At 31.8% G+C, this 12,368-nt stretch overlaps 1 protein-coding gene across 1 annotated transcript in view; it reads left to right on the top strand.

The window, feature by feature from the left end:
• Nucleotides 1–12,368, top strand: part of LOC111626485 (unconventional myosin-Ib-like) — a 472,422-nt gene that overhangs the window by 368,990 nt on the left and 91,064 nt on the right. The window contains exons 20-21 of the mRNA XM_023369864.1: nt 2,296–2,512; nt 7,492–7,641. Of these exons, the coding sequence (XP_023225632.1) occupies nt 2,296–2,512; nt 7,492–7,641 (367 nt within the window). The remainder of the gene's footprint in view (nt 1–2,295; nt 2,513–7,491; nt 7,642–12,368) is intronic.

Here is a 12,368-nt window from a genome sequence, read left to right as displayed (position 1 = left end):
TTCAATATTATCAATGATTGAGGCCAAGGGCTGTGGTAATTGACCTACCAGGAACAAATCCATGTTGGTGGATATTGATATAGTTTTTCTTCATATGGTGGTTGGTGATACGGTTGGTGATAAGTCTGTCCAGGATTTTACCCATGATTGGCAGAAGGGAAATGGGTCTGTAGTCTCTGGGGCTAGTGGGTGGTTGTTTACTGTTTTTTAGTATAAGTTTGACTGAGGCAGAACAATAGATGGCCCCCTTAATAATGAACAAACCCATAAAGATAAAAGTAAAACTAAACATACCTTTTAAAAAAAAACATCATAAATAAATCTTTTTTTCCTTTCCATTCTTTCCTTCTCTCATCTTCACCTTTTTTTTTTTTTCCCTTCTCCTTTTCCTTTCTACAAAAGGATATGTGGAAACCTAGTGTGAAGAACAGTCATAAAGAAGTTTTTTACAAAAGGATTGAAACTTTAAAAAATCAAGTAAAAGTAGATCTTTGATGGTTACAGCAGTCTTTTGGTACCTGAAGAGAAATTATTTAAATGTAACGTTAAGGGAGGCAAATGAGGAATATAAACATATAAGATCTCTAAAGTTAAAAGAAGGTACTTGTAAAAGAAAAAATTTAGAAGGAAGGAGACCATTAAAATATTTATAAGAATATATTCTGTAAAAATTATCAATATTTTAAAAAAAAGTCAGTGACCAAAATTTATTATTACCATCTATATCCAATAATAACAATATTTAAATTTTATAATGTAGATTAATATGGATGAATTATAAACCTTTCATAAATACTGTAATTTCAAAATTTTGCTTCAAAATTAATTTTGATCAGATATATTGTAAATTAAATGTATTTCGATAAGTTTGATAAGGCACTCCTCACTTAATGATCAAGTTCTGTTTCTACAACTAGGTTGTTAAGCAAATTGGACAATAAACAAGGAGCTTGATTGTGTCATTTATTCTTGTTAAAGAAATGTCTAAAGGAAATTCCAACTTCATAACTTTCTTTTAATTTGCATATTACAAAAATATAAAATATAATCAGCATAAATTATTAAAATGCTGTATCAAAATAAATTTAAATTCATTCATTTAAAAAAGTCATTCAGATTAATGTTTTAGTTATCAAATTTTTCAAAGAGTGATAATGGATCCAGGTCATCAGTGTCAACATTGGAGTTATCAGTAGGATTATCAGGAGTTGCTGAGGGTCATGATAAGTGAGATGACTGCAAAGAAACAGATGTACTTGTAAGGGTAGGAGTCCTGGATATAGCTTTCAAGAAGAATCTTGTTAGCATGATCTGTTTTGTAAGTTTCCTTTTTTATTATAAATTTTACAACAGCATCATAAAAGTTCATTCATTTGCCATCTCACTTTTGTGAACCATTCAACATTCGGATTCATACCCTCTAATTTTAATATAGCTACATTCAATTTGAGAACACAACAACTAATTTCTTTACAGTGGACTTCTTTTGTACTTCTATTGTTTCCTCTTCTTCCTCTTCTGAATGCTGCTATGCTTTCAATTCTTTTGCCTTTCCTTTGATTTTTGGTGCTTCCTCCAGATGAAGACATGCTCTTTCTTTTTGCTGACATCTTATACTATGTGGTGCACAATAAAGTAAATTAATAAATGAAATGTATAGATACAGCTAAATGGGAAGGACTTATCATATCAGGACAAGCTGATCATCAGACCTATCACAACATCATCCCATTTATTTATGTTGTTCAGCTATTAGTTTTAATGTAGATTTGGGAGCTAGAAGTGTACTCAATTTAGAAATGTGTAGTCTTGGAGATTGTGAACACTTTATACAGAAATACTGATCAATGACTGCAGAAACAAGACTAAGATTACAAAAGGGAATTCTGTGTGTGCTGGAGAGCTGGTTGTAAGTGTGAGAGGTCATTAAACAGGTAGGCCATTAAGTGAGAAGTGGCTATGTTCTGAAAAAAATATTTATAAGAATAGTCTATTACATGTATTGAAATGTTGAATAAGAGAGATTAAATATTATTCATCCTCTACATATTTCAAATCCATTTTGTTATTTAATTTATAATAATTTCCACTAGTATCTTAACTATTATCTATATATGAGATTATTATTCAAAAATATTATCAGATCAGTTAAAGTTGTCATAAATGAATAAATTTATAGCATTTCAGATAAAATTCAATTTTTTTTTATAATTATTTTTATAATTTTACTAAAGAAGACTCTATTAATTAATAAACACACTCAATTTTAAATGAATATTTATTTTTCCAATATAGATTGATGGAAAATGTAAGGATAAGGAAAGCAGGCTATGCTTATAGATTAGATTATGAATCTTTTCTACAGCGATATAAATTGCTTTCTATTCAAACATGGCCAAATTGGACAGGATTAACTGTAGAAGGTGTAATGCATTTGTTGAGAGATCTCCCAATCCATCCATCAGAATATACATTTGGAAGAAGCAAAATTTTTATCAAAAATTCTCGAACAGTAAGAAATTTAAATTTTAGATATTAATTTAATAAATATTTATTTAAATAAAATTATTAACTTTTAGAAATTCTTTACTTAATTATTTTATATTATTCCTTTAAAAATTTATTTTTTAACATGTGTTAGATGTATAGACAAGAATAAACATGTAAAGTACTATATTATTTTTCCGACTTTCCAACGATTATCTACGCGGATTCGCGTTAGTGTGCCAGGCCTGGACTTTAAGCGTGCACCGAATTAAATAATGACAAAGTTTGTCAATAACAAAATCAAATATTTAATTAAACTTCTAGTAATAAACTATATACAGTATTTAGTAAAAATCAAACAATAATTTATTCAATGAAATTCAACAAGAATCAAACCGACAAACTCAAATCAATCTATTTCTAACTTAATTCTATTCCCCTTTGGAATTCGACAAAATCAAAGAATTAACTTATAAACAATAATTCTTATAAATTAAAGATCCTAATCGTCACCTCAATATACTAGGAACCTATTTCCTCAAACTCTCAAGACTTTCTATAATCGTCGATCCACAAATCGAATAACTTCAAAATCCTATCGGACACCTCTCTCGTTCACTGCTACGAAGCTCACCAAAGCTCGTTGCTATCAGGAATTCACCTCGTTCGTTTTCACTTGAGTTAGAGGCTTTATAGTGTGAGGTGACGTCACAATTCTGAATGAGCTCACTCTCCTCATTTACATACTTATCTGTAACATTAAATTTTTCTTGTTTATCTGGCAGATTATTTTCCGACAATACTTCGCTAACCTTTTACATTATTCTTTTTAACAATTATCGGGATGCTTTATTCTTTTAAGGTTTAGCGATTCCTAACTGGGTTGTGGGGTCTTCCCCCCCTTTTTTTCGGTGCGGACTTACTTTTTCCCGCTTGGGAAGCGCAAGTGTGCGCGAGTTTTTCTACGGCGCTTTTCTTTCGTCGGTGAGTTGGTTTTTCTTCTATTTTTAAGTTACTAAGGTGAATGGTGAGGAAACCTTCGTCTTAACTAAACATAAGCCCCAAACAAAATATAATGAAAGCAAAATAAAAGTAAAATAAAAATAAAGCTCAGACTTGGTTCCTTACAAACAAAACTGTCTTTCAGCATTAGAATTGTTTACTTGCAAAGTTTTTAATTACAAAAACAAGTACTTTCAACATTTGGGTATGTCATCTTCAGGTTGAGCATATACTGTATATTTCAGTGACAATTTCTTAAAAAGTAACATGTATTTTAAAAAATCATTTAAACACTGAAGCAAATTTTTGTCAAATTTAGTGTTCAAACTCTGAAGCATTTCAAGTTATTTAAAGTATAAGGTACTACTATACATGAATACTTGTTGGATGAGTGGTAACAAAGTGTGTAAGTTAGACAAACTCCTAACTTGATATCTGAAGCCTCAAGGCTATGTTAATGTCCACCATCATTATATGGCAGCTCTATACTGCAGATGTAGTGTTGGAAATTTATTTGGATAAACCTTGCAATAATGATTTACCTTAGAAAAATATAATATACAGCACTGTTTGTTGCATTACACAAAAAGAATTTATTACCCAAGTATTTTCAACAGTGTACAATTGTCCTCTTCACGCAAATCATTTATGGAGAACACAACATTTAAATTTAAGTAATAGAACCTGAATAGGAAAGACATTTTTCAAATTGCTTGTCCCACACATGCATGGAATATAAATTACATGCAGTGTAATTCAGAACTCTTGGGACAAACTTTAAGGAGTGGTAGAGCACACAATAAAAACTATTTTTGTATAGGAAAGTATGAGCACAAGTGTCATATGAGGCACAAACACAAGAAATAACACATAAAAGGAAGCATAAATTATTTATTTATAGCATCATTGACAATTGCATCTTTACAGCAATGTTTACAATAATTGCTCAAATTGTGTCCACCAACAGCATTGATGCAGTGATTGACATACAGTTTCAAAGATGTCAGGTATTTCTTGCACACATGCAGCCACAATGGATATTCAAGTGACAAAGTCCTCAACAAAGTCAAGATGCCCCATAAGAAGTAATTGAGGCTCGATAAATTGGGCAATCAGAGTGGTCAACAAACTGGTCTACTACAGCCAATCCATTGCACCCAAAAGTGGCATCCAGGTAATTGCACTGCTAAGTGCGTATTACTGTCAGTGGATGCAATTTTAAGCAATTATTGTAAACATTGCTGTAAAGATGCACTTGTCAATGATGCTGTAAGTAAGCAATTTTTTTTTCTTTCCTGTGTTATTTCTTGTGTCTCAATGTATCACTTGCACCTATTCTTTTCTGTTTTCAAAAGAGGTGGTCAGAGCACACAACAGAAAACAAAAAATGTTTTCTGTTGTGTGCTCTGACCACCTCTTAAAGTTTGTCCCATGAGTTCTGAATCATCCTGTATATACAATTTACAAAATTATACAAAAGTACAATGATATGTAAAAGAAAAACAATAAAATAAAATTGGATTAAAATATAAAGTACATAATTAATAACAAATTAAATAGTCAATAAACAAATAATAAACATATGGGGTGCTAATGATGCTGCACAGTATTTTATTGTCAACTACAGTATATGATTTACAACCTTAGGAGGTTAAACAGTGCTATCCATGGTTCTGGTATATCTAGCATGGGAGAGTTGCATGGTGACATTGTTGAGATGTAAAGAGATTTCCACAAGAATAATGTTTTTCGATCCCCACAGAGTTTTAGAAGGAAAGTTTGTGACCAAAGTGGTTCAAAGTTACTCTGTGTTAGCTCTGTTGTACATTTACTATGTACCCCATCATCATAATGTTCTGCAAGACGGAGGCAGAGCATTCTAGTTAATTTCCAATTTATAATAATTTCAACCTAGTTAGTGGATTTTGTAAGCGTATAGCATATACCCTAGATTTTTCATAGTGTGTAACTTTGTCTCTATCATTACAAAGCATCCTATGCAATATGGTCTGGGACACTAATAACAAAATATAGCCAAATTTTTTGAAAACACAATCCCTGCTTAACAAAGGATGGTCCATGTAGAGAATGGCTAGTGTTATGTAAACCAATTCCTTCTTACGATATAAAATGAATGGTGGAAACAACATGCTTTTGACCCAGTTGACTAGATGTTTGAACTTGGCTAAAGAATAGCCAGCATTGCAAATTGCTGATTTAAGAAGGGAAAGCTCCTCATCTTTAAGTGATTGGTTGGAAGGATATAAGAATGTCCTACGTATCCTATAATAGTCAAGTTTTTATACCTGGAGGGTTGAAAAGCTGAAAGGAGGTTCACCAAACTTGTGATACACAGAAAGTAAGATTCCATTGTAGTAAATCACATGGTTTGTGATAAAACACCTTCCAGCATCATTAGCTGCCATAAGTGTTTATTATTTGTTTATTGATTATTTAACTCGTTATTAATTATATACTTTATATATTAATCCAATTTAATTTTATTGTTTTTATTTTACATATCATTGTATTTTCGTATTATTGTATAATTTTATAAATTATATATATATGTAATTTACATCACAAGCATGTGTGGGGCAAGCGATTTGAAAAATCATTAGTTCCTACTCAGGTTCTATTGCTTGAATTTAAATGTTGTGTTCTCTCTTAATGATTTGCCTGAAGAGGACAGTTGTATACTGTTGAAAGTACTTACATAATAAATTCTTTTTGTGTAATGCTGACACACAGTGCTGTACGTTATATATTGTTAATAGTATTTGGCATGTATGAATATTTAAATTTAAATTATTTACACTTAGTGGGAGCAGCACATGTTATGATTGAGATCCCTGTTAGCCAGCAGATGCAGATTACTACTACATGGCTTAGTAGCCATGAAGCTGCCAACTTTAAACTAGTTGCAACAGGCTTACTAAGAGGCTTAGAAACAGCTAGCTGTCTTGGTGGAGAATCTCCAACAGATATCTCATGCACATTTTTATATTCAAAAACCAAGCTTGAATTTTAACAGAAAAATATATGATTGAGATATACAATCCCCAATGCAGACACAAGGCTGAGTGCAATAGAGCATTCATCTGGGTATCTTTCAGCCCTTAACTTGATGCCTCCCATCTTGGCATTGGTGAATGCCCCTCTTATTGGGACTGGCCATGACTCATCTGAGAAACTCCCACTGAGACACAACACAGATCACACAATGAGGGCTTCACAGTGTACTTAGGTGCAGAAATCTATTTCATAATAACAATATTCCTTTTCTTTGATATCTCACAGACATGTCAGGAAAAATTTTGAACTTTTAACCAGCTTAAGTGAGACTGGTCCACCTTATCCTGGCATTGATTAGTTGTTTATGTTTTGCTTCGGTCATTTAGATATTTTTTCTTTCACTTTCTTCAGTTTCAGATAGCATTGTCTTTTCCTCCACTCTCTTAATTATATCATATATCATTCTTTTTGGAATGCCCATACATTTAAAATGTTTCATGGTTAAAGTTTCTCCATTTTCAGATATCCACTGAGAAAATGATCAGTGATATTTCTATGTTTGTTTTCTTTTATGCCTTATATTTCTAAGTCAAATAATTTTAAAAAATATATAAAAAATTCATAACTAATCAATCAACTTGCATGAACAAAAGATCTGCATGTTCAGGTTTTTTTTTTGTGCTTGCATTTACGGTTCAGAAAAAATGGTGGAATTTATTCTGAATTTTTAGTTTATACATCTATAATTACAGAAATTACTAAAAAATTCTTAATATTAGCTTTTCATAAAACTATTCTATTAAAAAAGAAACTTAAGAGATTGAAAACATTTGCTCTAAATGTTAATTTAATATCTAAACCAGATAATTTTATCAGTTCAAAAGATCTGAAATTTGCTTTTAAAATGATTTCTTTTAAAAATTTATTATATTTAGTTTATTTTATTATACATAAATTATTAATTATATAGTCTATATTAATATTAAGGTATTTGAACTAGAAGAATTTCGGCAAGAAAGGCTTCACGAGCTTGCAGTGTTAATTCAAAAAATATGGAGAGGGTGGATGCAGAGGAAAATGTATGTTCAAATGCGTCAGAAGCAAGCATTAATAGCAAGTAATCTTCGTAGATGGAAGGTAAATATGACATTTATATATTTAAATTTTAAATATTCTATGGATCAAATGTAGAATTTGAAACAGAATAATTCTATTATGATGATACTTTTCTATTTTGATGTTACTTTTTACATACAATGTATTGTTAAGTAAATTTGTTGCTAAATTTTGAAGGTTTTAAAAAATCTGATGTTTGGTTTTTTAAAATATCTATTCAAAACTAGTTAGAGATTTTGTTTATTTTTTATTGATTGCAATGAAATTTTGTAGTCTTTTATGGTAAATTTTCATAATTATAATTGAAAGTAAACAATAATAATTTTTTAAGATAATAGTCATGTCTAACATCTCCAAACAAACTTAAAACCATTGTTTCATATACAGTTGACTCATCTTAAAACAAACACTGATAAAGTCAATTCTTGCATTAAAACAAATTTTGCCATTGGTCTGGCTTTGCCAGGCCAATGGCAAAATTTGCATTGCAAAAAAAATTGTTTTAATGCATTTTTTGCCATTGCAAAATTTGCAATGGCAAAAAATGCATTAAAACAATTCACAAGAATGACAAATTCTTGTGAATTCTTGTGAATTGTTTTAATGCAAGAATTCATAAGAATGACAAATTTTGTAATTGTTTGAAAATTGTTTTTGTAAAAACACAAAATTTGTCATTGGCCTGGCTTTGGACAATGACAAAATTTGTCATGTTGCAAAACACCATTGTCATGTTAATTTTCATTTGATGAAGAAAACAAAAATTTTACCAGAATTTTTAAAATCAAACTAAAATTACCTTCACAACCCCCAAGAAATAACCCTATAGTCAATAATGGTTGCTTTTTACACTTTTTGACATGAACAATAAAAGGTGGTACTGTAGAATGTTCTATTTTGAGTAGACTAGATTTTCTCCTAGTAAGCATGTAAAGTACTATATTTAGTTTGTTGCTCTACAACGAATTTTTCTTAAAGAGCCGGGACCTAACGGGTACTTTACGCGGGTTCACGTTTGTTAGTTGCCAGGCCTGGACTTTTAGCGTGCACTGAAATAAATTAAGGACAAAGTTAGTCACAAAAAAATCTCAATAATAAATGTTTAATCAAGTCTAACAAATACTATGTACAAGATTTATAAAAACAAACAACAAATTTATTAAATCAAAAATCAAATCACAATCAACCCGACAAACTTATTTCTTATTCTAACTTAAAACTATTCCCCTTGGAATTCCGACAAAACAAAATCCAATTCTTAACTTAAATACAAATTCTCTTATAACTATCAATCCTAACCGTCACCTCAATTAATACTCGGAACCTTTTTCTTCTACTCAAGACTTTTCTATTTTCAAATCATCAAAATCGAACCTTCAATCTCCTACTAGGACTTCCTATTCGACACCTTGTTCACTGCTACCAGCAGACCAACACTTTCGGTTCAGGAGCTCACCTCGTCTGTCTTCACTTGAGCTACTGTACTTATAGTCTGAGGTGACGTCACAGTTCTAATTGAGACACTCCCCTCATTTACATATCTACACGTAACATTCTTGTTTTCTCTTCGTTATCTGGTAGCTTATTTCTCGACAATACTTTGTTAACCTTTTACAGCATTTCTTTAACAATTATCGGGATGTTTAGTTAAAGGTTACACAAGTTCCTAGAAAGTCTATTGGGGTGTCCCCCCCTTCAGTGCGGACTTACAATTCTGCCGCTCGGGCGTGCACGTGAGTGCAATGCTAGCTATGGCGCTATCGTTTCGTCGTCGGTGAGTTGGTTAATCTTTTATCTTCTCGTTTTGAACATTCTGGGGTGATGGGTGAGGAAACCTTCGTCCTAACTAAACATAAGCCCCAAACAAAAATATAATAAAAGCAAAATAAAAGTAAAATAAAAATAAAGCACGGGCTTGGTTCCTTACAAGCAAAGCCAGGTTCAACTTCTGATTATAGAGCAATTCAAACATCTGGTTTTATTGGACCATTCTACTACACTCAGAAAATAGAGGTCGAAGTTTAAGGACACCCATCTCTTTAAATGGATGCAGTCCCATGCATACACATGCTAGTTTATATATTGGAGAGTGCAAACAATGATGCTAGGTTTGGCTACTGTTTTATTTTTTGGGTGACAAAAATATTTTATACTTTTTCAAACAATATTTAACAGAAAAATATCATGGATTTCTTTTAGCTTTGTTTTTTTAACCACTCTGATATGCTGCTCCACATTTAAATAGTAAATACTGTCTCCTCATTTTGTTTGATTTTCAAATCATTTAGAACATTAGATAAATTTGATAATTTAGAAATTTTAAAAATTTATATTTATTTATAAAAACAAATTAATGTTATAAGATAATTTAACTGAATTTAAAATATTATAATTCAGAGATTTCAATCACCTATTAAGCCAAAACTCCCTAGATTATACAACCTTGGCCTTGATTCTGAAAATTATTGTTAGGAATTTTTGATAAAGGGAACTAAATACTGTTCCCCTAACAATTCATATTTGACAGGAAAATTTTACATTTTATAATAATCATTAAAAGAATGAAATAAAATTCCATAATATGCAACAAACTCTAATGTACAGGTTCTCAAACTTATTTTGACCACCACCCACTTTGAGATTAAAAAAAATCTAGTGCCCCCATATTTTTTAACTTACCTTTTTACATTACCATCTGTTGCGTATCTTAAAAACAGTTATTGCAAATATAATATTTAAACATGCATTATTATATGGATAGGATAGATAGGGTGTGATCCATATCATATTTCTGAGAAAAAAGAATGTTTCAATGAGAAGAAATAAAACTCATATTTAATCACTGAGCCTTCTACTGACCCCCTGAAAGCCTCCAGCACCCACAAGGGGGCATTATCGCCCACTTTGAGAAAGGATGCACTAATGTAAGAACCAAATTTAAGCCTGGATTCATGAAAGTGTCATATTATAACTTATGACAAATATTCATTGTAAATTGTTATACAACAAAATTTGGTAGTCACAAAACTTGTCATAACAAAAAATGTAAATAGGCATCATTATATACAGTGTAGAATGAGTTGTCATAAGTCAAGACAATTCAAGATGGCTGATGAGTATTTAGCTTTCTTGATCAATGAATTAGACCATTCATTGAAATTTTATCATTTACCTTATCTGTCGATTGAAGACGTTTTGTTAGTGGAATTAATCTGATGTTATCAAATGTTGAGGGAAACAATTTTTATTTCAGTTGAGAAACTGAAATCTCACTTGAAAAGGCATTCTTATCATGTATAGCATACTAATCTCTGAATTGTGTTAAAACTATAAATGGAATTATTATAATCAATTATATAGAAATTTCACTAACATTTTTTTCTTTGAAACACTTTTGTAATCTCCCCATTTACATCAAATTTCATCTGCTTCTACATATACATTACTAACACTAATCACTTCTTCACAAATTAATCTCCAACAATTACCTTTTCTGTGAGAATATAATAATAATAACTCTCCCGTGGTCACCACCTGGTCATGGTGGAAGAGACCAGTAATTTCACTGATCCATAGGGCAATGCAGGGTGGAGCACAAAGTCCTGATAGGGACACCCATGCCAGTAAGGTCTATGGGGAGAAATGAAGCTGAGTGACCATACCCACATTCTGTGGAGATATTTATCTTGGTAGTAACCAGATCTAAGTATGATATTAGCTTGGACATTGCGAGGGTTAACAAGGTCCGTGTTCATGGGTTATTCAGAGGCTCATGTTTGAAAAATAGGCCACAGTCTCCCTTGGTTACTGGTGGCAAAAGCAGTGCTGGCCCAAGCATGGCTACTGCAATGCCCTCAACAGATGTGAGGAACCAACCTAGCCTTGGTGTTTCTGTGGCAATGCATCCACAGACCACAAAGGCTGGAAAACCAGGCAAACGGATGAAATGGACAACAGAAATGAATGAGTTTATCATCTGTATTTACTATGCAATCACAAAACTCAAAACAAACATGACAGCATACAGACAACAACTACACCATAGATTCACACAACAATATCCTCACCTTACTGTCACCGAACAAAGGGTTGTTGATCAAAAAAGAACAATTATACACAACAACCTTATCCCACAAACAACACTTGAACTTATCAAACAACAGGTTGCTGATCAAATACATCAACAGACAGAAACATTTAACATTATTAATGAAGATCACGTAACCTCTCAGGATAATCCAGCCACAAGCATTGATAATAGCACATATACAACAACTACAACTAATGATACTGCAGGCACTTCCCCATCCATCACTAATAACATAGACATAGAATTAGTTAATACACTGTTGTAATAAGCATGTGGTGAGGGTTGATTTCACAAAGAAACGGGTATATAAAACAAGTAAGACGTGCTTTATTATTTTCTGTGAACATATACAGGAAAGGTTCTTGTTGATTCCGACCTCCTGAGTCCTTACTTCAAACAAAAGAACAAACAACACCTTTTTCGATTCACAGTCGAGCAAGAACTTTCGCGATACAAAGAGATACTTAACTTCTAACTTAAACCTACTTATATCTAAAAAGGAAAAGGAAAACAGAGTTAGATTAAAAGAGAGAGACAGAAATATATCTTTAGGATGGAACGGGTACCCGAGTTGGCGATTGGGGTGGCGGCTGCTGGATGACTTCGTCTTGGGAATTTTCCTTTTGGGGACGGATCGCATGCGATAATCAAATAAAAA

This window comes from Centruroides sculpturatus, unplaced genomic scaffold (assembly GCF_000671375.1).
Source record: "Centruroides sculpturatus isolate CEXI.00-Female unplaced genomic scaffold, Cexi_2.0 scaffold318, whole genome shotgun sequence".
Classification (NCBI taxonomy): Eukaryota; Metazoa; Arthropoda; class Arachnida; order Scorpiones; family Buthidae; genus Centruroides; species Centruroides sculpturatus.
The sequence above is the reverse complement of the archived record's forward strand: the minus strand, read 5'-3'. Positions and strand labels throughout refer to the sequence as shown.